At 39.6% G+C, this 24,965-nt stretch overlaps 1 protein-coding gene across 2 annotated transcripts in view; it reads left to right on the forward strand.

Moving 5' to 3' along the window:
- LOC124616025 (pre-mRNA-splicing factor syf1 homolog) overlaps window positions 1–24,755 on the forward strand; it is a 132,451-nt gene extending 107,696 nt beyond the window's left edge. For both annotated transcript variants that reach the window (XM_047144244.1, XM_047144243.1), the window contains 6 exons: window positions 8,270–8,379; window positions 8,460–8,663; window positions 16,429–16,545; window positions 16,808–16,946; window positions 17,032–17,193; window positions 24,359–24,755. In XM_047144244.1, the coding sequence (XP_047000200.1) occupies window positions 8,270–8,379; window positions 8,460–8,663; window positions 16,429–16,545; window positions 16,808–16,946; window positions 17,032–17,193; window positions 24,359–24,438 (812 nt within the window). In that variant the 3' untranslated portion in view covers window positions 24,439–24,755. The remainder of the gene's footprint in view (window positions 1–8,269; window positions 8,380–8,459; window positions 8,664–16,428; window positions 16,546–16,807; window positions 16,947–17,031; window positions 17,194–24,358) is intronic.
- Window positions 24,756–24,965: the final 210 nt, after the last annotated feature.

A 24,965-nucleotide genomic window follows, 5' to 3' on the forward strand; every position in this document is an offset into this window, starting at 1 on the left:
TTATCTGAGTTAAAGTGCTGTTTATTTCTAGTGTTTAGACCACAACCAGTTTTGGATATTACATGCCTATCATCAGGTGTGGTAATTTTGTGCTGTGATCCTGAGCGCACAAATTTATCACACCTGATGATGAGCATGTAATACCTGAATCCGGTAATGGTCTAAGCATTGAAAAATAAAACCCTAACACCTGAAGCAGTATTTTAAATCTCTATTATAATGCTCAATTGCAAATGTCCCTCTAGCAGGATTGTTGGCATAATAATATTGTTGAGAACTTGGCAATCGAATGGGTGGATGAACCAGTGGCACTCACTGTAGGTCTCAGAGGAACATGTTCTTTATGCCCCTTCAACAAGCCATGAAGTCTTGATGGTATCACAACTGTATTGAACTGACTTTTCTGAACGCTCTGTTCAATAGAGAACTTTTTTTTTATGAACCATGTAACAGCTGCAAGAACTTTGTTGGTGGGGTCTTTACTCAGTTTCCTGTACGTCTGCAGACCTAATAAGTTGTTAGTCTTACTATAATAGTCGGTCTTATTCAAAACAGCTGTCACATTTCTCTTGTCAGTGGGGAGAATGATAATCCTATCGTCCTTATTCAGGTGTTTTATGGCACTCCTCTCACCCATAGTTAAACTACTTGTTAGAGATGTTGCACAAACTGATACACTTACAGCTCCTACATGGATTTCTTCACTACAAACACCTGCTTCTACACTGGCTGTTGTTTCCTCAATGAGCAACAACTCATGGACTAATGGCAAAATTCTGTCCCTGACAAGCACAGCTCTCTTATCATCAGATGAGGATTAAGTGACTATGCAGCCTGGCCAAGGCACAGCGTATTTTCAAATGGATGGAAGAGGTCTCATTAGGAGAACAGATTCAACTGACCTACTGCACTGGCAAGCACAGACTGTAAGTTAATATCTGTCTTTATTACTGTCAGTAATAAATTGTGTAGTGGTGACTGGGATAGAATACCATTAGGAAGCATATGTTCACATGATCTATTAGACAGAAGGGCAAATCAAACAATGGAAAATCAGAGATGGGATAATGACATTATTATGGAAAGGATAGGTTGCTACTCACCATATACCGGAGATATTGTTCTGCAGACAGGCACAACAAAAAGACTACTAAACACATAACCTTTTAGCCAAAAGGCCTTCATCCAAAATAGTCAACATATACACACACGTTCATGCAAACACAGCTCACACACACATGGCCACTGTCTCTGGCTGCCAGGGCCAGTCTATGAGCAGCTGCCCGCAATGGGAGAAGCAGTCTGAGTGGTAAGGGTAGCTGGGGTGGGGAGGGGGAGAGAGCGCATGGTATGGGTGGGGGACGGTAAAATGTGGGAGCATGCAGGGACGAGATGAAGAGAGAGCAGGCAGCTAGATGCAGTCAGGAGGTTAAATGGGGGAGGGTGGAAAAGGAGGAAAGCAAAAAGACTGTGGATGTGCTTGTGTAATAGAAGGTTGTGGAGTGGGAACACAAAAGGAAATAGGTCGGTGAAGGACAATGAGTAACGAATGTTAAGGCCAGGGAGGGTTACGGGAACATAGGATATATTGCAGAGAGAGTTTCCACCTGCGCAATTTAGAAACGCTGTGTTGGTAGGAAGGAACCAGGTGGCACATCCTTTGAAGCAGTCATTAAAATGAAGAATGTTATGTTGGGCAGTGTGTTCAGCAACTGGGTGGTCCAACTGTTTCTTGGTCACAGTTTGTCAGTAGCCATTCAAGCGGACAGATAGCTTGTTGGTTATCATGCCCACTTACAATGAAGCACGGTGGTTGCAGCTTAGCTCGTAGATCATGTGACTGGTTTCACAGGTAGCTCTGCCTTTGATGGGATCGGTGGTGCTTGTGACTGGTCTAGAGCAGGTGGTGGTGGTGGTGGTTGTGGGAGGATGTATGGGGCAGGTCTTGCATCTAGGTCTTTTACAGGGATATAAGCCAGAGCCACGAGAGAAGGGGTCAGAAGAAGGGGTTGTGTAGTGGTGGACGAGAATATTGTGTAGGTTCAGTGGGTAGTGGAATACCAATGTGGGAGGGGTGGAGAGGATAGTGGGTAAGACATTCCTCATTTTGGTGCATGATGAGAGATAGTCAAAATTGTGGTGGAGAATGTGATTCAGTTGCTCCAGTCATGGGTGGTACTGAGTTACGGTGGAATGCTCTTCTATGGCCAGGCAGTGGGAGTTTGGGAGGTGGTGTGTGACTAGAGAGAAATGCATGGGAAATTTGTTTTTGTATAAGGTTAGGAGGGTAATTATGGTCTGTGCAAGTCTCAGTGAGACCCTTGGTATATTTCGAGAGGGACTGCTCATCACTATAGATGCGATGGCCACGTGTTGCTAAGCTGTGTGGAAGGGACTTCTTGGTATGAAATGGGTGGCAGCTGTCAAAGTGGAGGTATTACTGATTGTTGGTAGATATGATATGGACAGAGGTACTGATGTAGCCATCGTTGAACTGGAGGTCATCATCAAGAAAGATGGCTTGTTGGCCTGAGGAGAGCCAGGTGAGGTTAATGGGGGAGAAGTTGTTGAGTTTCTGAAGGAATGTGGATAGGGTGTCCTAACACTCAGTCCATACCAAAAAGGTGTCGTCAGTGAATATGAACCATTCTGTGTGCTTACGAAGGATTCCTATAGATGGCTCATGAATAGGTTGGTGTACGATGGTGCCATCCTTGTGCTCATTGCCATATCACAGATTTGTTTGTTGGTGATGCCTTCAAAGGAGAAATAATTGTGCATGTGGATGTAGTTGGTCATGGTCCAGGAAGGAGGTTGTAGGTTTGGAATCCGTAGGGCATTGGGAAAGGTAGTGTTTAGTAGCGGCTAGGCCATGGGAATTAGGGATGTTAGTGTAAAGGGAGTAGCCCAATAGTGATGGCCAGGGCACTGCGTAGTAAAGGCAGGAACTGTGGAGAGTTACTGGAGGAAATGGTTGGTGTCTTGTAAATAGGAGGGTAGGTTGTGAGTGGTAGGCTGAAGGTGTTGGTTGATTAGAGCGGAGTTTCTGTCAGTAACAGAACAGTAACTGGCCACAATGGGGCATCGGGTTTATGGACTTAAGGAAGCATGTAGAAGGTAGAATTGTGAGGAGTGTTAGGGGTGATGAGAGAGACAGACTCTGGGCAGAGGTTCTGGGAAGGACCTAAGGATGTGAGGAGAGACTGGAGATCTTGCTGGATTCCTGGAATGAGCTCACTGTTGCAGGATTTGTAGGTGAACGAATCTGACGGCTGGCAGAAAACTTTGCCAGGTAATCCTTGCAGTTCAAAACAACAGTGGTGGAGCCTTTGTCCGGTCTGGAGGTAGCATAATAGGGTCAGGACCAGATTTTAGGTGATGGATTGGGGTTCTTGCTGCAGATGTAAGGTTAGCTTTCATGTTAAAGGATTTGGGTAATGATGGTGAGGCAAGCTTCGAGTTTAAGAAATTCTGGAAAGTTATGAGGGTGTGATTTGGGGGCAGTGGGGGTGGATCATCATTGGAAGGAAGAGTGAACTGTGTAGGCAGGGTTCAACATTGGTTTTAGATTGAGTCTGATTGGTAGGGTTGTTGGCAAAAAAGTGTTTCCACTGTAGGGACGACAAGAAGGAGAGAAGATCTTTGACAAGTCCAGCTTGATTGAATTTGGGGTTCGGACAAAAGGAGAGGACTTTGTAAAGGACTGATAATTCAGTCATGAACCTTTCTTCCAAAAGCCTTAGCCCCACACTCCCACAAACTGCACTTTATTGTCCCCCACCCATATCCTGCTCTCTTTCCCACTCTCCACCCCAGCTGCCCCCACCACTGAGATTACTTCTCCCGTCATGCGCAGTTCCTCACAGTCTGGCCCTGCCAGCCAGAGACAGTGGTAATTTCTGTGTGTGAGCTGCATTTGCATGAATATGTGTGTATGTTGTCTATTTTGGAAGAAGCCTTCTGGCTGAAAGCTTACATGTTTAGTAGTCTCTTTGTTGTGCCTGTCTGCAACTCAACATTTTCGCTATATCGTGAGTAGAAATCTATCCTTTTCATAATGTAGACTGAAGAGGAAGTCTGATAACTTGCAACCTTATCCGATGATCCACCATTTAGGTGCTTTCCACGTGGTTATTATTTTATCCGGACATTCGTTATCTGATGATGAGAGATCTGTGCTTGACAGGAGTGGAAATTTTGCAATTAGTCCATGAGTTGTGCCCTTGAAGTAAATAATAGCCAGTGTAGAAGTAGTGTAAACACAGTTACAGCTAAAGAAATCCATATAGAAGCTGTAAGTGTATTGGTTTACACAAAGCCTGTAAAAAGTAATTTAACTGTGGGTTAGAGGAATGCTGTAAAACGCCTGTGAATGATGATGATAGCATTATCAGTCTTCCTGCTGACAGGGGAAATGCAACAGTTGTTTTGAATGTGACCAACAATTATAGTAAACAAAGAAAATAATCAGTTTTTGACAGTATAATGTAATTGGATAGATAAAAAATTTGCTCACCAAACAGTAGTAGGATAACACACGTATAAAAAAAGGTTTTATGTACATAAGGTTTTGGAGGGTGAAGGAAAGGGATTGGTGAGGTTTAGGAAAATGGGTAGAGTTTGAAAAGCCACCCAGAACCCCGGGTCAGTGAGACTTAACAGACGGGGTGAGAAGGGAAGACTGACTGTTGGAGACTGCACTGGTTGTCCTGTCTGGTCCATTTTTTATATGTGTGTTCTCCTGATGGCGCTTGGTGGGTAGATCTTTTATCTATTATTTATTACGTTATGTTGTCAAATATTATAGTAAGATTAACAACTTATTAGATCTGCAGATGTATAGGAAACTGAGTAAAGGCCCCACTGACAGTGTTCTTAGAGCTCTTACACAGTTGATAAAAAAAGTTCTCTGTTAAACAGAGCATTCAGAAAAGTCTGTTCAATTCAGCTACGCTACAACTAAGACTGTATGGTTTGCCGAATTGGCATAAAGAACATGCTCCTCTGAGACCTATACTGAGTGCCATTGGTTCACCCACTTATTCAATCCCAAGTTCTTGACAACATTATTGTATGGGGGCCAATCAGACTCCTATGTCAAGAATTTGGCACATTTTATTAGTAGATTAAATAGCATAGTGGTCCAGTCGGAGGACATATTAGTTAATCTTGATGTGTTATCGGTATTTAATATAGTTCTGCTCAATAAGGTGTTGCAACAGCTGAATCAGATTTTTCCTCCCACCATCACAGAAATGCATAAATATTGGCTCACAGCCGTAAATTTCAAATGGAATGATGAATTCTATGAACAGGTGGATGGGTTGGTTTTGGGGAGCACCTTAAGTCCGAATAGAATTTCATAATGTAAATATTTGAGGGGCAGGCATTGGAAACTGCTAAAAATAAACGAATATTTGGTTGCTCTTTGTAGATGAAACATTTGTTTTATGGAGGCATGACAGAGAAATGAGGTCATTTTCACAAACACCTCAACAACTTTAATCTAAATATTCAGTTTACCATGGAGAAGGAGGTGAGTGGAGGATTAAATTTTATTAATGTGTTAGTTTTCAAGAAATAAGATGGTAGGTTAGGCCACACAGTTTACTGGAAACTCACGCAGGTAGACCGCTACCTACACTTGATTCAAACCACGACAATAGCAAGGCATCATAAAAACGTTGGGGGACAGAGCAAGGTATATCTGCGAACCGGAGCTGGTTGACACTTGACACGGAATTAAAACACCTCACCAGTGCATTGCTTGAGAATGGTTATTCGGCTGTGAGATAAAAAAAGCGTAAAGAGTGTCGCTCAGAAATCATGGGAACACACAGATGCCTGTGAAATTGAACGTTTTCCTCTCTTTCATTAAGGATATTACTGACCACATATGAATAATCTAGAAAAAATGGAATGTCGCAGTACTCTACAAACCCACCTGGAAGATACCGAATCACTTAAGATTGGCCCAGGTTGCTCACAAACTTCTGGAAAAAGCAAGTATTTATAATATTCCGTGTAGTTGTGGGAAGATGTACATGGGTACAACAACAACAATGCTCAAGAAGCGACTAGAAGAGCACAAGGGCAACTGTAGAAGGGAGGAAACTGACAGATCAGCCATTGCAGAGTGTGCTTTGCAGCTAGGAGACCACGACGTTCAGTTTGATAGGACTCAAGAACTTGCAGCTACAAGCAGGTACTATGAAAGACTATACAGAGAGGCCGCAGAAATTGTTGAATACCTCAGGAATTTCAATAAAAAGTTGGAGGGTGTGAAATTGAATGACATCTGGATACTGATACCTAAGAAGATGTGTGTCTACCACCATGAGGTGACAGCGACGGTAGACGATGGCAGAAAACAACAGCCAGCTGTATTCAGGTATTTATAGCATATGACATCATATCACTATGCAGGAGCATGCATAAAAGCAATTTTGCTGCAGTCAGTAGCCAGACAGGTTGTGAATAGTACACTCACAGAAGCTATGATCCCCCTTTAAAATGTTCTGCACAGATGGGATGAAACATTGGGTTTTAATGTGAAATACATTCAACCATGGTGTAATGACTCAGAATATTTTATTTATTGTGACTCATTGCTCCACATTAACATTATCTTTAGCACAAAAACAGGTGCACAATGCTGCAACTAAAATTTTTGATCATTTACCCTGCAACATAAAGTGTCTGACAGACAGCAAAGCAAAATTTGAAAACAAACTGAAAAAGTTTCTCATTTACAACTCATATTCCATAGAAGAATTTCTATTATTGTAACATGGAAAAAGTGGTGGATAGGAATTACTAACTCACACCTGTTTATTTAATAATAATAAATTTGTAAGTGTAATCACTGTAATGTATGTGGCACGCAATTTGATATACAAAATGTAGTAGGTCACTATCATGTATATCCTGTAAATTGTATCAAGCATGCTTGAAACACTAAAACACTGATTTTATCAAGTGTGCCTTGTCCTCCCTTGAATATGTGTAGTTTTTCTTATTCATTGCATGGTCATATTACTGTGGACTTATTCGAAATCTGTTCATAATTGTTTATTTACTATGCTGCGGATGATCTTCCATGTATGTTACTTTTTTATTACCCGGTCATTGGACAACAATTGTCCTTTCTATGTTTCACTGGAGACAGGATTTGTGGCTCCCTGTCTGACAAGGATGATGAACTACACAGCTCGACACCTGTTTCAATATCACTTTCACTTGTGAAACAGCTATCTTCATAATTGTACTTCTCATGTGCATTGGCCGGACAGTCGAGTGCATGCAACACCACACATTGCACTGACTTATCTTACAGAAATGTTAATATTTCAGCTGCTTCTACTTTTTCACCATTAAAAATTCCTTGGGTTCCTTTCTGACAAAATGTCAATTCAGCAACTGATGTAGGTATAATGTAATGTTTACTTTGTTTATGATTGCCATTGCTCTGCTGTGTATCAACACCACTAGCACTGTAGCACTAAGCAGTTCAACTACACTCTGTAGCCTCCTGCTGTGCTCACCATTGGATACCTCCAATCCCGCCCTCTGTTTTCATTCGCAGCCAATATTGTGATTGCATGGTGACATTTGGGGCATCGAATGCCATGAACATAATTGGCCTTTTGTGACCTCACAATCATAGGATTCCTTGTTAGTAAGACACCAAGTCACTGCTAAAGTTCATCTCCATGTTTGAGTGATATATTCTGCAACTGGATGATCAAACTTGTTTTTGACCATAATTTGGAAGTTGGTGTTCAAATTGTTGTCTGGTTGATTTTGGTCTTGCATTCGTAGAAAACTGTGCTGTGGTTGTAAAAAAGTTAATGTATGATGTGATTGTTTTGTTAGGTAGCTCAGGCCTTTAATAATAAAGTATATAAGAATGAGAAGACAGGAAGAAGATGCAGGGTGTAGATGCATGCGACAAATATTGCACCTGTATTTAACTTCGGGGGGGGGGGGGATCAGGCAAGATGATGCAAGCAGGAGTTACATCACCACAATTAGTGATGGTCATCCATGTTTCATTAGCTTTTTCATGGGCTTGTACCCACAGAGATCAGTCTCCTCCTGTATCACGGTAAAAGGACTTATTTCTGCAAATACCCTTTTTAGTGCTGGAGAATTGTATTATATTATTTACCATTTGTGTATTTCTATTTAAAAAAATTAATAACCAAAAATATACTTAAAAATTCAGTACAATTTTTCAAACTAAACATTTTCTCTTCTTTTCTTACAGCTTTGTATCTTTTATATGCCAAGTTGGAAGAAGAACATGGTATGGCAAGACATGCAATGGCAGTTTATGAAAGAGCAACAAAGGCAGTTCTACCAGAAGAAATGTTTGAAGTAAATTCAAATTTTTTATCATTGTTTCATGTGATAAAATGAAAGAACAGTACAATAACTCAGTGTTATTTCTTTTTTAGGTATTTAATATTTACATCAAGAAGGCTGCAGAAATCTATGGTGTTCCTAAAACAAGACAGATATACGAGAAGGCAATTGAAGTTCTGAATGAAGAAAATTCTCGAGAAATGTGTCTTAGATTTGCTGAAATGGAAACCAAATTGGGTGAGATTGACAGGGCACGTGCTATATATGCCCACTGCAGTCAGATGTGTGATCCTCGGGTAAGTTCTTTTAATATGTGGGAGTATTTGATCTCCAAATCTGGGTTGTTAGTGGACACTCAGTTTTGCAGTTGACATTACTTTTGCTTTTCAACAAAATATTCCCAATTGAGAAACCTACTGCTTTCTTGTTCTCTTGGATGAACAGAGTGATGATTTCCAATAGACACATTTAGAACTAGAAAATGACTATTGCCTAGCTTTCAGAAAGATTAGTCTTTTCTCAAGGAGGAAAGAGTGATAGGTTTAGAAGGGAGGAGCAGATCACTCCGACCTCAACTCGAGAGAAACCGACCTGTTGTGAGGACATGGGGAGATAAAGATGAAGAGGTAGGAGGTCAAAAATAGTGCATTGGTAAGCATTGTACCAGCTTCACTTCAAAGATGATGATGAACAGAGTGAGAACAAAAGATGAATTAAGAGAAATACTCATTATTGTATGATTGCAGAATCATGAAGGTAGGCACATCCCTGAAATATAATAAAGGTATGTGTATGTAGTGTTCTAAAGTCTAATGATCACTTAAAACTAGTCTCAGGTAAGGCAGATGCCAGACAGAGATTGATTGGGATAAACTTCAGGAAATGTAGTCCATCAACAAAGGAAGGAGCTTACAAAACCATTGTTCACCCATTACTTGAATATTGCTCATCAGTCTGGGATCTGTACCAGATAAAATTCCAAATAAGAGGAGTGCAGCTTGTTATAGGTTCATTTAGTAAGTATGAAAGTGTCACAGAGATGTTCAGCCATCTCCAGTGGCAGATGCTGCAAGAGAGGTGTTCTGCATTGTGGTGTAGTTTAATGTTAGAATTCCAAGAACACGTGTTCCTAGAAGAGTCAACCAATGTATTGCTTCCTCCTGTGTATATCTCATGAAAAGAGCATCAGTGCAGAATTAGAGAGATCCAAGCTCACATGAAGACTTACCAGCAATTGTTCTTCTTGTGAAACAGTCACTACTGGAAGAGGAAAAAGAGGGAAGTGACAGTGATATGCAAATTACCTACTGCTACCCACCTTAAGGTTCCACATGGAGTGTAGATCCACATCTATACCTATACTCTGTGAACTATTGTTAATTCTGTAGCAGAGGGTATGTCCCATTGTACCACTCATTAGAGCCTTTTACCTGATCCATTCACGAATGGAGCACAAGAATAACGATTGTTTAAATGCCTCTGTACTGTAATTAATCTAACCTTGTCCTCACAAACTCTATGGGGGTGATATGTAGAGGGTTGTAGTATATTCCTAGAGTCATCATTTAAAGACATTTCTTGAAACTCTGTTAGTAGACTTTCTCGGAACAGTTTCCATCTGTCTTCAAGAGTCTGCTTGGTCAGTTCTTTCAACATCTCTGTGCCACTCTCTCATGGGTCAAACGCACCTATGACTATTTGTGCTACCCTTCCTAGTCATATGTGGTACGGGCCTCACACACTTAAGAAATATTCTAGGACTGGTCACAAAAGTAATTTGTAAGTGATCTCCTTTTTAGACTGATTTCATTTTCCGTGTATTCTACCAATAAACCGAAGCCTGCTACTTGCTTAACTCATGACTGAACCTGTGTGCTCGTTCCATTTCATGTCTTTGCTAAGGGCTACACCCAGATATTTGCATGAGTTTACAGATTCCAGCTGTGACTCACTGGTATTATGTTCATAGGATGCTACATTTTTCTACTTTGTGAAATGCACAATTTTTCATTCTTGTACATTTAAATCCAGTCTTTGTACCACTTTGAAATTTTATCACTGTCTAACTGAATATTTTTACAGCTTTGTTCAGACTATACTCCATTGTAGATAACGGCATCATCTGTGAAATGTCTGAAGTTACTATTAATATTGTCCATAAGATCATTAATATATAACATGAACAGAAAACGACCCAACACATTTTCCTGGAGTATGCCCAAAGTTACTCTCGGTACAAGGTAACATGCTGCGTCCTCCCTACCAGCATTTGTGCACCGCCGCCGTCAGTGTCAGCCAGTTTGCCGTGGCATACGGAGCTCCATCGCAGTCTTTAACACTGGTAGCATGCCGCGACAGCGTGGACGTGAACCGTATGTGCAGTTGACGGACTTTGAGCGAGGGCGTATAGTGGGCATGCGGGAGGCCGGGTGGACGTACCGCCGAATTGCTCAACACGTGGGGCGTGAGGTCTCCACAGTACATCGATGTTGTCGCCAGTGGGCGGCGGAAGGTGCACGTGCCTGTCGACCTGGGACCGGACCGCAGCGACGCACGGTTGCACGCCAAGACCGTAGGATCGTACGCAGTGCCGTAGGGGACCGCATCGCCACTTCCCAGCAAATTAGGGACACTGTTGCTCCTGGGGTATCGGCGAGGACCATTCGCAACCGTCTCCATGAAGCTGGGCTACGGTCCCGCACACCGTTAGGCCGTCTTCCGCTCACGCCCCAACATCGTGCAGCCCGCCTCCAGTGGTGTCGCGACAGGCGTGAATGGAGGGACGAATGGAGACGTGTCGTCTTCAGCGATGAGAGTCGCTTCTGCCTTGGTGCCAATGATGGTCGTATGCGTGTTTGGTGCCGTGCAGGTGAGCGCCACAATCAGGACTGCATACGACCGAGGCATCATGGTGTGGGGAGCGATCTCCTACACTGGCCGTACACCACTGGTGATCGTCGAGGGGACACTGAATAGTGCACGGTACATTCAAACCATCATCGAACCCATCGTTCTACCATTCCTAGACTGGCAAGGGAACTTGCTGTTCCAACAGGACAATGCACGTCCGCATGTATCCCGTGCCACCCAACGTGCTCTAGAAGGTGTAAGTCAACTACCCTGGCCAGCAAAATCTCCGGATCTGTCCCCCATTGAGCATGTTTGGGACTGGATGAAGCGTCGTCTCACGTGGTCTGCACGTCCAGCACGAACGCTGGTCCAACTGAGGCGCCAGGTGGAAATGGCATGGCAAGCCGTTCCACAGGACTACATCCAGCATCTCTACGATCGTCTCCATGGGAGAATAGCAGCCTGCATTGCTGCGAAAGGTGGATATACACTGTACTAGTGCCGACATTGTGCATGCTCTGTTGCCTGTGTCTATGTGCCTGTGGTTCTGTCAGTGTGATCATGTGATGTATCTGACCCCAGGAATGTGTCAATAAAGTTTCCTCTTCCTGGGACAATGAATTCACGGTGTTCTTATTTCAATTTCCAGGAGTGTATTTCCATCATGAGTGGGGTTCCAAACTATATGTTCTTGTTAGTTTTCAGAGAAGGCAAGTAGTGATGTTTTACAGGATGTCGTCATGCCTACAACTAACAAAGCTATATCTATCCCAGTTGATTGTTGGATGATTAAAGTCTCCTCCAATAAATAAAATGTCGTGTGATTAGGGGCTCCCATCAGGTAGACTGTTTGCCGGTTGCAAGTCTTTCGATTTGACGCCACTTCGGTGATTTGTACGTCGATGGGGATGAAATGATGATGATTAGGACAACACAACACCCAGTCCCTTAGCGGAGAAAATCTCCGACCCAGCCGGGAATCGAACCCAGGCCCTTAGGATTGACATTCGTCGCGCTGACCACTCAGCTACCTGGTGCGGGCGTCTCCTCCAATGATTATACTATTATTAGGATACTTACATGCAAGTCATTTTTTTCTTTTCTTTTTTTAGTAACATCAGGAGGTGCATCTGGTGCTCAGTGGAAGGACCCTTGTATAATTTTATGCCCACCATTGATACCGAGTCTTGGTTTGACAATATCACATGCAGCTTCAATTTCTCTCTCAGTGGATTGGATTTTCTCATCTATTGCATTGAATATACCATCTTGATCTTCCACTACCCTGTCCTTTTGGAATATGCTTAATTTTTCCCTAAAGATCCCACTACTCTCAACTTCAGGTGTTAACCAGCCACATTATGTGAGCTTTACTGCTTTTTAGGAGCTCTTCAGACACTGGCACTCTGTTGCAAATGCTTCAGCAGTTAACCACTAAAATTTAAGTACTCTTACCTGTTGGAGGCATTTCTTTGGATCTTAGACTGATATTTGTGGTTTTCCTACAGCTGTCATTATCTGAATTAGATGGAAAGTCATCTAATATTTTTTTTAAAAAATGTTTTTGTGCACCCCACACACAGTTAGATACTTGGGGAGTTGCCTCTGATGTGAAATGCACACCTGACCCACTAAGGGGACCCTACAACTCTCAGTCCTATGGTGCAAGTCAAAGAAGTCATAGCCTAGCTTGTCACAGAACCCTTGGAGTCTCTTGTTCAAGTCTTCCACGTGACTCAGAACCGGGGATGGTCAATCTGTTCTGAGCACAATGCTGCAGATTGTGAGATTCGTTGAAACTCTGTAAGCAAGCTTATATTCCAGAATGAAATTTTCACTCTGCAGCGGAGTGTGCATGATGTGAAACTTCCTGGTGGATTAAAAGTGTGTTGCGGACTTAGACTCAAACTCAGGCCCTTTGCCTTTCGCAGGCAAGTGCTCTACCAAAGGTCCCAAGTTCAAGTCTTGGTCTGGCACACAGTTTTAATCCGCCAGGAAGTTTCACGAGGTTGATATTCTCAACTCTCTCTGCTGGTCACTGGAATTATCCAAGTATGACTTCGGAGCCCAAATGACGGGCATTGTTTGTTCCATTGTGCGCCACATCTTAATTGGCTGCATCCTGTTTCCTCAGGAACTGCCAAAGTAGCCTCTTCAATGTAGGTTATGCGAAACACATGTAAATTATGAAAATCTTTGCAAAAATTTGAAACTATGCAAAAATATACAGTTTTCGTGTAAAAATGAAATTTCGGAACTGTTAGTTGTGACTGAGGATACTGTAGCCAAAGATTCTCTAAAGCCCAGTTAAGTTTCCATCTGTTGAGATAATACTACACTGTATATCATGTTTCAGAAAAGCACAGACTTTGTTTACAATTGACAATTTAGTACTACACAATACATCATGACACCTGAGCGAGTTTTGATAAAATCAGCATGAAAAACACATTTAAATGTTATGTCACGTTTTGGTACCTAAGTTTTCAAAATGAATTTATGTGACACACGTGATTTTACTTGAAGACAAAGGAAATGCCAGGAGTCAGCTTATATGCATAAGAAATGCAAACACTAGCATTCAAGCTCTTGCTCTTTTTCTAGTAAGAGTATACACATTCACACAACCACACAGATATCGGAATTTATAGCGGGCATAACTAGTGTTAATGTGTTTTCTATTATTCTTTTCAGTGCTCCACCCACCAGTCATTTATAGGTAAATGGTTTGCCTGTGCCTTATGTTACAGAAATGTGTATTTTTTTGTTTTGCACTTGAAGATTTAGTTTTGCCTTATTGGATACTGTTGTATGATGGCAGCATTTGCCTTCTTTAAGGGATTCTTCACATCTCCTCCAGCTCCACGATCCTCTGTCACCACACTACCCAGCCTCCACCTGCTGCTCCCCTACAAACAGAGACACTTCAGTGTTCCCAGAATTTACTCTCATTTCCTTTGTTTTACCTATATTTATCTTGAGGCCAGTGACAGCTGCTGCTTTTTTCAGAGAGTTTAATTTATCTTTAATATCTGTCAGCCTCTGAGCTAATCTCTTTTGTCTCTGGGAGATTTCCGTTGTGGAGAACACAATATTAGTAGTCATCATACAGTTCTTTGATGATGATTATATTTTTCTGTGGTTTACCATACTTCCACAACACCTGCCAAAGCACTTGATGTTTCACAGAATCGAAGGTCTTTTCAGAATCCATGGATGGCAGCTACACTGTAATATGGAATTCTTTACTTTCCACTAAGATGCTTCTAAGAGTATTAATAAGATCAACACATGTGGCTTGTGCCTGAAAACTGACATGTGCTTTATGCAGTTGATCTCCAAGTGAATCCTGTTTAAAATAATTCTGATGAGGACCACATTGGTTACTGGCAACAGTGTCCCTGTTTTGGGGACTTTACTACCAGCCCATTTTTCCACTCTTCTGGGGATTTCTCTGAGAGCCAAATATGCTTCAACAATGGATAGAGCATTTTAACAATAATTTTGATACCAGTGCTATTTTGTTTAGGCCAGGAGCCTTTGCATTTTTTAGGCTTCATTTTTTAGGCTTCTCAAAGCAACCCGAGTTTCATCCATTGTGGGACACTCCAGATTTATATCTTGATATGCTTCAACTTTCTCTGGAACATCTCTCAACTGTTCCTCTTGGTTGTCTTCATTATCTAATACCTCTTTGAAATGCTCCTCCCCTCTGTGCAGCTGTGCCTGTAGGGTCGTAATCATCACTCCAGCCTTACCTTTAACTGGTCCTTTGTGTCTTAATTTCCTCATTGAGAGCCATTTGGTGATAATGTACAGCTCCGTTATTTTCCCTTGTCTTGCAACCCCTTCTGCTAACTGTGCCAGCTCGTCCATCAATTTTCTATGATCTCTCTTTATTCCTATTTTTACTCCTTTATCTGCCTCTGTGTATTCTTTTTGTGTTTCAGTCTGGTGTATTCATGCCTTACAAAGATTTAACCTACGTCTTAGTTCTTTGCTGTGATTAATTTTGAGCCATGTGTCATTGGAAATCTATTCCTTCCTGTGATGTGCTTTAAATTCTGATATGTTCTCTCCTCATTTAGATGACTGTCTCTAAGCTTTTGCCAAGCTACTTCAATTCCTGCCTATATAAAGTTTTCTTCAGAGAGGGCCTAAAATCTGTTATTTAGTTCAAAACCAAATCTTTTTGCGCTTTGTAGGTCTTTTAACCTTCCTACACCTATTTCTTGGTCCTGTGATAGAGCTAGGTTCTATTTGCCACCATCTTCAATCAGAACTTCACCAAAACTAAGAAGTGGTCGCTTCCAACATTTACTCCTCTCTTATGTCTCACATATAACAAAGTGTGTTGAAACTTAGACAAAGGCTATGTGATCTGTTTGATGTCTGAGAACATGATCTGGTAGATCCACCATATCTTACGGCAATTATGATGCGGAAACAGTGTTACCGCCAATGACCAGGTCGTGCTCAGCACACACATCTATCAACAGTTCACCGTTTACACTTCTTTTCCCAATCCCACGGGCACCCATGATGCGTTCAAGCATTTCATTACGTGAGCTAACTTTTGCATTTGTTGACTATTAAATTTGTTTTTGCCTCTATGATTAATTTGACACCATTCCTATGTATTGTGTTTTCACATGTCTGTCCCACATAAAGCAGCACTCCTCCATTTTCTGTTTGATCTTTTGACTATTCAATTTGTTTTTGCCTCTATGATTAATTTGACACCATTCCTATGTACTGTGTTTTCACATGTCTGTCCCACATACAGCAGCACTCCTCCATTTTCTGTTTGACCGTCTCTAGATTCTGGGACCCTGTTTCATTTAGTCTCAATATTTCCAAAAGATAGCTTTCCATCTTTTTTTGGCTTATCGTTACCATTCTGTCTCTCAGTGGCCTTACATTACAAAACCCAATACAGATTTTCATTTTCAGGCCAAAGGTCATATATATCTGTAGGATCCTGTAATTGAAATTTATGAACACAGTGTGATGTCGTCATATCTCACATTTGGAAAAGAATGGTGGTATTTTTGAAAACTGAGTATAAAAAGCAACAACATTGATATTCCAACCTGGACTTTCTGTTGTTTGTATATAATAAGCAGTATGCTGAAAAATGCACTTTTCTTAATTTATGCTATCATTGTTGCTACATTAATACAAAGCAGTGAAAAAATTGTGTATCCTTAGGTAACAGCAGACTTTTGGCAGACATGGAAAGAGTTTGAAGTACGTCATGGAAATGAGGATACAATGAGAGAAATGTTACGAATTAAACGCAGTGTACAGGCGACTTATAATACTCAGGTTAGTAACAAAGTTTATTTTACACACAAATTTAGTTTTAGAAAATGATGACCTTGAAGTACAATCTGAGATTTCCTGTGTCTAAAGCACTCTTAAAAAAGTACCTTTGTTATTTAGAATTACAAACTATAAGCTAAACTTCTTGTCTCCAGAAAATCAACTATTATCCATATAAGCATGAACATGTCTCTCATTAATTATTCTAATAACCGAACATCAAATTATGAGGATGCCTTACGTCACTCTCAAATTGTGTTTTTAGGTGAACATGATGTCAGCACAAATGCTTTCGGCTGCTAGTAATGTATCAGGAACTGTTGCTGACCTGGCACCTGGAGCTAAAGATGGAATGCGAATGCTTGAAGCAAAAGCTGCTCAAATGGCGCAGGGTGAAAGAAACCGTATGTCTAATTAAAAATCTGTTGAGTGACTGTTTTGTACAATTTTTTCCAAGTTTTTTAATATTGGTATTGATTTTTTCAACAGCACAACCAAAAGGTGGCAACATATTGTTTGTGCGTGGTGAGACACAAGGTCAGGAGCGAGACGGTGTGGATACAACTCGTATAAGCAATCCCGATGAGATTAATATTGATGAAGATGATGAGGATGAAGATGGAGAAAGTGAAGACGGTGGAGATGATGATGGTAATTCAGACAAATATTTATTGATGTGTAATATTGTTAACACAATTAATGTAATGCATGCACATTGTGATAAAGATCCCACATGCTTTGACTGTAAGAAATGTATTATCTTATGTGAGAGAAAACTATCTCGTTTAGTTATGGGTAGATTTAGTAAAAACATTTCTTGCAACCAGTGGATGAGCTATAATTTTTCTTTTGTGTATGGTGAGGATGGAATATGATTGCAGTTATTACTGTCGATATCATGACACATTATGTCTTGTTATGGGAAAAAAACTGGATGCCAACAAATTATTTTTACAGTACCCTTAGCCTACTAGGACTTCAAACTTGTTTGCTGCTTCTAAAATCTGTTGTTCCCCACATAACTCCAAGTGATTGCTTTACACAATACGTTATTGACTGTGGTAAAAAAATAAGTAAATTAAAAAAAAATGCAGAATCAGATATCAGTTGTACACAAGGTCAAAACAAGACAAGACAAGGTATCAAGTCACTACAAAAGTTGGACAAAGCAATCCTATTTTAAAATGTATGTAGGATAATGTTTACTTATGTGTCATTACAATATATGAGGGCTGCCTAGTAAACATGAAATGAAATCCTTTTCTTGGTACCAGTCATGTTATTTTTTCTGAAAATAAACACATTTAAAACTTGTACACTTTTTCATATGTGTGAACCACCCAGATGTGGGTATCTCAGAAATATAGTTCTGGAAGGATTTAACAACATCTTGAGGTGACAAAAGTTGTTGTTCATGCATTTTTCTCATTTGAAATAAGGGAACCAAATGAAGTTATCTTTTTTAGGTGATAAATCAGGAGAATATGAGCATTGAGACATTACACTTTAACCTTTTCAGTCAAATAATCATTTTTTTCCAAAATGCTGTGTGAAAGCCAACACTTTCACATTAAAAGAATGATGAAGGATTTTCAGTTGTTTTTCCTGATATCATTGATGACTTATTACAGCAGATTGTTGCATACCATTGAGCATTAACTGTTCAGTCATCGAAAGCTGGTTATGACATACAAAGTGCAAGCACAGAAAAGGATGACCATTTTCTTGGAAGTGCTTCACAAATGAAGCACCTTTGTAGGTTTCAGTTCATCATGGAACATCCGAACAGATGATTTCTGCTTAGTTTCAGCCTTGTACAAATATATTCAAAGTTTATCTCCTGTTATGATACTGCACACAGATTGTGCATTCTATTTGGTCTAATTTTTGGAGCGTTTTTCGTACATCTGTTGACCCAAGCATGTTTTTGAGTTTCTCTCAAATTGTACAGATTCCATCAAGATGATGCTTCTGTATTACAGCAGCAAGTGACATCCAGATCCTCTTTAATCACTTTATGCACAGCATAATTATTGTGCAACTGATTTTGATCAGTCTACAGCAATAGCTGAAAGAAGCATGACCATGAGAAAATTGTGCAAACCAAGTGTAAACACACTTTTCTTGGAGATGATTGATTTCCAAAAGTTGAATAAAACAGTTTGAGGCATTGTTGTCAAGTTATACGTTCACAAAAATCATAAAATACTCTTACAAAGAGAAATTTCACCCCAAATTTCCATTTTTTCACAACATTGTTTCTTTGAACACTAACTGTCAATGCATTGCATGACCAATTTCTGAGCAGCCATTGGTTCAACAATAACAAATGACATATTAAAAAATAGTAGTATGGCATCTCAATAGCAACAGCTAGTGGTTGTTTGCAAAAACTTAAAGGCATCTCTCATGCTTAATGCTTATGTCGCATTGCCCATGTGGAGATGAACAACTGTGTTTGGTATGATATATTCCACCTGATATAAAATAGAAATATTCACTTGAGAAAACTCTAGAATTACTAGGAGACATTATAACTGGCCATTACATCCTGCTGAGAATGAGGTCATTAGCAATGGAGCTTGAACTCAGACTGTGTTAATTATAGCAAAGGTAATCAGCTGCACCACTTTCAAAGGAACCATTCTGGAATTTGCCTGGAGTGATTTAGGGAAATGAGGGAAAACCTAAATCATGATGATCAGGTGCAGAATTGAACCATTGTCCTCACAAATGAGGGTCCAGTGTGCTAACCACTATATCACCTTGCTGAGTCAGTCAAGGATAGTACACTGGTGTGCACTGTATCAGGTTCAGTTCAAAGTGACTCATGGACAGAGTGAGAACAAAAAATGAGTTAGAGGAAAAGCAATGATAGTTGAACAAATAGCGCAATTAATGACTAGGAGAAAAGCAGAAAATGAGGTGGAGAAATAACTAGAAAGAGAGCGACTGGAGGAGGTGGGTGAAGATAAAACCATAAATAATAAATACTCTGTGATCAGAATGAGATTTCACTCTGCAGCAGAGTGTGTGCTGAAATGAAACTTCCTGGCAGATTAAAACTGAGTGCCGGACCGAGACTCGAAAGGTATAAGGTCCCAAGTTCAAGTATCAGTCTGGTACACAATTTTAATCTGCCAGGAAGTTTCAATAAATACTGTGATTAAAGAAAAAATTACAAAAAAAAGAACAGAAAAAAAGAAAAGATGAGGGTGCTGTAGTGCAAGAATTTGTTGGAGTGCAAAAACTATGGCACAAAGGGGCATAGAAGAGCTATCCAACTTGGTGACACATTGTACCCAGTTGCTAAGAACACCCCAGCATGACTCAAGGGGCCTGCATACGTGATCACTATACAGACCATTTGGATCTTCCCAAACAGCACTATAGTGGGCTGCATTTAAGAAGGTGACAGAGTGATGTGCGGAGAGGCAGAGAATATCTTGTGGTGATACCAGTGTGTTCTCTGTCTGGGTCCCATACTCACGTTCCAGCCATTGCCTACCCTGGTAACTGGCAACACCAATCTGAGTGCTACACTGGACTACTATTTGTGCTACTGATTCTTTCTGGTAGAATTTATATGCTCTGAAAACTCTCCCTGTCACTTCATAACGTAATACTTGTCGTGATTGTCTTATGCTGCCTAAAGTGAACACTATAGTTGCTAAGTAACCTCACCATACATAAACTAACATGAAAAGCAATGCTAAATAGTCTGCCCATTTGGTTGAAACGTAATGTAATACACTGCTTCTCGCCCCACCATCCATCATCTTATGTGCACACTACTACTATAATGCTGCTAGGGTGTATCCAAATGATCTGTGTGTTGTAGCTGGTATGCAGGTCCCTTGAGTCATGTTGCAGAATGTGCTTAGTGATTGGGTATTGTGTGTTCCCAAACTGCATAGTTCTTCTACGTCTTTTCATGTGTTGATGCAGTTTAGTAGTTGTCACCTTACATAAAAAGCCATGCAGTGGACTCATATTAGTTTGCAACCAATGGATGGCATTTGATTGCAGTTTGCCAGTGTTGTGGGTGAGGTAAGTGATGATGGGCAGGTGTGTGGGGTACACACAATAGTCTTAAAAATGTTATACAGTTTGATCAGGATGTTATAGAGGTGGAGCAGTGTTCTGAAATAGATAATCATTTTTCAGGGCTTGACTTGAGAAGGTGAAAACCTTGGAAGAATAATTTGAGACGTGGGCGATGCTAAAACTTTGTCTTTGACTTTAGAAAGTGGAAGTTGTATTTGTTGCAGGGTAAGAGGAGGAGACTACATAGGAAATTTGTTTGTTGGCAAGACCTGCACAATACTAGCAACAGAGAAGAGCATGAGAGGGGTTGTTAGTAAAGGTGTTGATGGGATTCAGTGGTTCAGCAGATATGTTTACCGGGAATGCCTAGGCATTAAGAAGGAAGTGTTTGATGTGTAGAAGTGATGGCAGCTGTTGAATTTGAGATATTGAACCTATTAATCAGTTTTTTGTGGACTAAAGTTTGGATGTGAGCTTTGATGAGATGGATGTTGTAACAATGCCGTGCCCGTAGCCCAGTCAACAAGAAAATATTATAATGACTTAAAAGAAGTATTTGGATTTGTTTATCAGATTTGTAAATCCTAAACAGAATGTGATGGGAAACAATGCTTAGGATATCAGTTTCAATAATAGTTGTCACATTAGCCAAAAACAATTTAGATACTCATCTTGATTTTTTGAAGTACCTGTAGTTCAGCTCGTTATCTTAATATATCTTAGGGTATGATTCTTGAGGTCCAGGTTTGTAAAGTATCAGTGAAAATGTTTATTCACAGTGTAAAGACTTCATAATGTATTTCCAAATACAACATTTCAAACAATCAGCTTCATGTTTTCAACTTTATGAACTACACGAAAGAGAGTCACAGTTAAATAAACAATCCAAATTGATGCAGTTGCATTGCATTTCAGTTCCATGTTTCATTAATAATTGTAGAATTAGGTAAAAATGACATTCATGTTCCACAATGAGTTCACAGTATCAGGCCAAAATTGAAACTCCACTCCAAAACATTGACATTGTTTTCTTCAAAAGCTGAACAAAGATTGTGTTACATAAAAAACTACACAAAGATAATACATCTCTTTGGTGCAGAGTCTTGGTAATACGTTTCTACAGCTTTGATGCCTGTACCTTTCGATCATAAGTCATGGCTTTGTGCTTTTAAGATGGATGTTGAATATGACGAGCCGTTTGGCTTTATTCAGTGTACTTAATTAGCATCTAATGTAACAAGGCCCAACACCTTTAGAAGAAAACAATTTTAAAATTGTTGGAACCTAGGGGAAGGGTTCCTATAACCCTTATTTGCAACTGGTTGGCTGATTTTTTTTTTTTAAACCTCTCCAAGTTTACTGTAATACATTTGCTGAAGATGAGCCATGTTTAAGATTGTATAATTGCATATTTTTTAACAACATTTTGAAATGGAATCTCTGTGATCAAACATTGCAAAACACAAGGTATGTGCCAATTACAGATGAAAGATACAAATAAAATTTACCAAATATTAACTTCTTTACAATTCCCAAGACATTACATAGAACATGTAAAAAGAGCAAAACTATAAATAAATGTTCTCATATAATACATCAAACCCATAGGCTGACTTATTGAACATCAGATTCACAATTTTTTTTTTTAAAGAAGCATAACTGAAAAAAATGAGTGGAATCATAAAATTCATCAATCATGGTTGGTCATAATCTACTGTTTAACAAAGTTCCTTTTGATACTGATTCATCATAATGTCAACATCAAAGAAAGTTGCTTTGGATTTGGAAAAGGACCAGGTGAATTTGAGTTGGGAAAAGGATTAAGCTGTTCCAGGAAGTGGATGATTTCCACCTCACTTTGAGGGCAGAAAACCTCTAAGTAATATATTTTATTAAGTTTTCTTTTGAACATTCTTCTGTTTGATGTTTTTCTAAATTACATGTTTTAAATAATAACTATCACCCAATCACTTCACAATTGCCGTTTTGGTTGAGAGCTCTGTGAGCTGTTTCCGTACTCTGCTATTCGTTGTTCTGAAGGACGCGTCAGTGGTCGAGTCAATCAAAATGTAATGTGGTTCCTGAACTGTACTTGATGTACGGCAGCGGATAAAACAAACTTAAAACTGCATTGTCTTAATACATTCTTCTGACGAAAGACAACAGAAACGAACACAAGGAAAATGCCTTATCTTTGTTATACATTCACTTTCAACATGTTCTTTTACATGAAACCATTGAAAATGAAAATAAAAAAGTTGTGTTACAATCAAAAGATTGAAGTGAACATGTCATACATTAATAAATTAATATGTATGTTTACAGAGATGCATTCAAAATTAAAATTAATCTGTCATTTTACAATTTAATAACTTGACTGTGTAGCAGATAAAAAAAACACGTTCAGTCTCATAAGTGAATCTATAGGAAGCCGTAAGAAATGAAAATGAAATATAGATTTTGGTGCACGAACTAATAACTAAATACAGAAGAACAAACACAGAACTGGATTTGCGATCACATAATTTTACAGACTGGTGTGGAAAAATCAAATTTCTTTTATAATCTAATAGTTAACGTGTAAAGAATTCTAATGGTATTAGCAAATCTTTTACGTATTTATTGACAGAAATGAACTACGTTATTTATTAACACTTTTTCATCTGAGTGTACTCTCGAATAACGTATATTTCCATAATAACTATACATTTCAACACACACCTAGAATACGCATCAGTTGTAATATACAACAGTATCAGTATGACTTGACTGAACAGTGATGAACAGCCTGGCTCATTGTTGAGTATGGTTGGGCACCTTCAGTCACGTTTGCACATAAACGAGGTTTCATTCCATGTTCTTCCATCGGAAATTGTAAAATAAACAGGTAATATGGAGTTTGTAAATCCAATGAATCTGCTATGTTGTTGTTATGTTGTTGTTGTGGTCTTCAGTCCTGAGACTGGTTTGATGCAGCTCTCCATGCTACTCTATCCTGTGCAAGCTTCTTCATCTCCCAGTACCTACTGCAACCTACATCCTTCTGTATCTGTTTAGTGTATTCATCTCTTGGTCTCCCTCTACAATATTTACCCTCCAGGTTGCCCTCCAATACTAAATTGGTGATCTCTTGATGCCTCAGAACATGTCCTACCAACCGATCCCTTCTTCTGGTCAAGTTGTGCCACAAACTTCTCTTCTCCCCAATCCTATTCAATACCTGCTCATTAGTTATATGATCTACCCATCTAATCTTCAGCATTCTTCTGTAGTACCGCATTTCGAAAGCTTCTATTCTCTTCTTGTCCAAACTAGTTATCGTCCATGTTTCACTTCCATACATGGCTACACTCCGTACAAATACTTTCAGAAACGACTTCCTGACAAGGTAACGTTTTTATCTTTTGTATGGAGATAAAAGCCACATAATATCAGAAACTCAATAAAAGTTCATACAAATACATGTGCCTTTTCATCACATTACCTTTAAAATTTAATGTGTATGAAATAATATGTTGATATGTGGCCAATTAAAACTGTAGTAGACTACTGTCTGTCTTTCATGAGCAGCATGTGGTAGCACAAGAGGTGGAAATCTGAGATCAAGTTCTATTCCAACAGATAGTTAAAATCATCAAACATCGTATTTAAGAAATATGTTCTGTGTTTATTTTGAATCTTTGTTTTATTATTCACAGTGATGTCTGTTCAGTTTGACATTCCGCGAAAATGCAGTGATCGCAATAACCCATCTGTTTTCATTTTCCAGATATTCCAGTGGAGAAACAAGAAATACCTTCTGAAGTTTTTGGTGGCCTCAAGAAAGAAGTAAATGAAAATGATGACTAGTGAACTTGCTATGCAAACTGAAATTTATACCTTCAACTGCATGTTGTTTATATATTTTTAATTCATTCCATTAAAATATCTGAGAGTAAAGGTACATTGGAATATTTGTACCAGATTATGTACAAGGAAAGACACATATTGTATTACCATAAACAAGATTAAGTGCATATTATTTCCAAGACCCAAAAAATTATTTTCGTGTGATGATGAAAACCTTGTATTGAGTAGAAGCAGTGGAATGAATAAAGACAATAATACATCGTACAAAGGATATGTTGAGCAGTGTATATGAAAATAAAACAAGGCTTTTTAACAGACAATTGAGATTTTAAACTTGCTTTCCTCTTCAGGTGAGGCCATGGCGTGTGTGGGGTCCTGCACCCAAACAAAACACAAACAAACATGGGGGTAGAGAGGGAGAGGGAGAGAGAGAGAGAGAGAGAGAGAGAGAGAGAGATGCTTTAGAATGCAAGTTCAGCTATTGTGTTCAGCTTTTTTTAATCTGCCTATATGCTGTTTACCTCACC

Source organism: Schistocerca americana, chromosome 5 (assembly GCF_021461395.2).
Source record: "Schistocerca americana isolate TAMUIC-IGC-003095 chromosome 5, iqSchAmer2.1, whole genome shotgun sequence".
In the NCBI taxonomy this organism is placed as follows: Eukaryota; Metazoa; Arthropoda; class Insecta; order Orthoptera; family Acrididae; genus Schistocerca; species Schistocerca americana.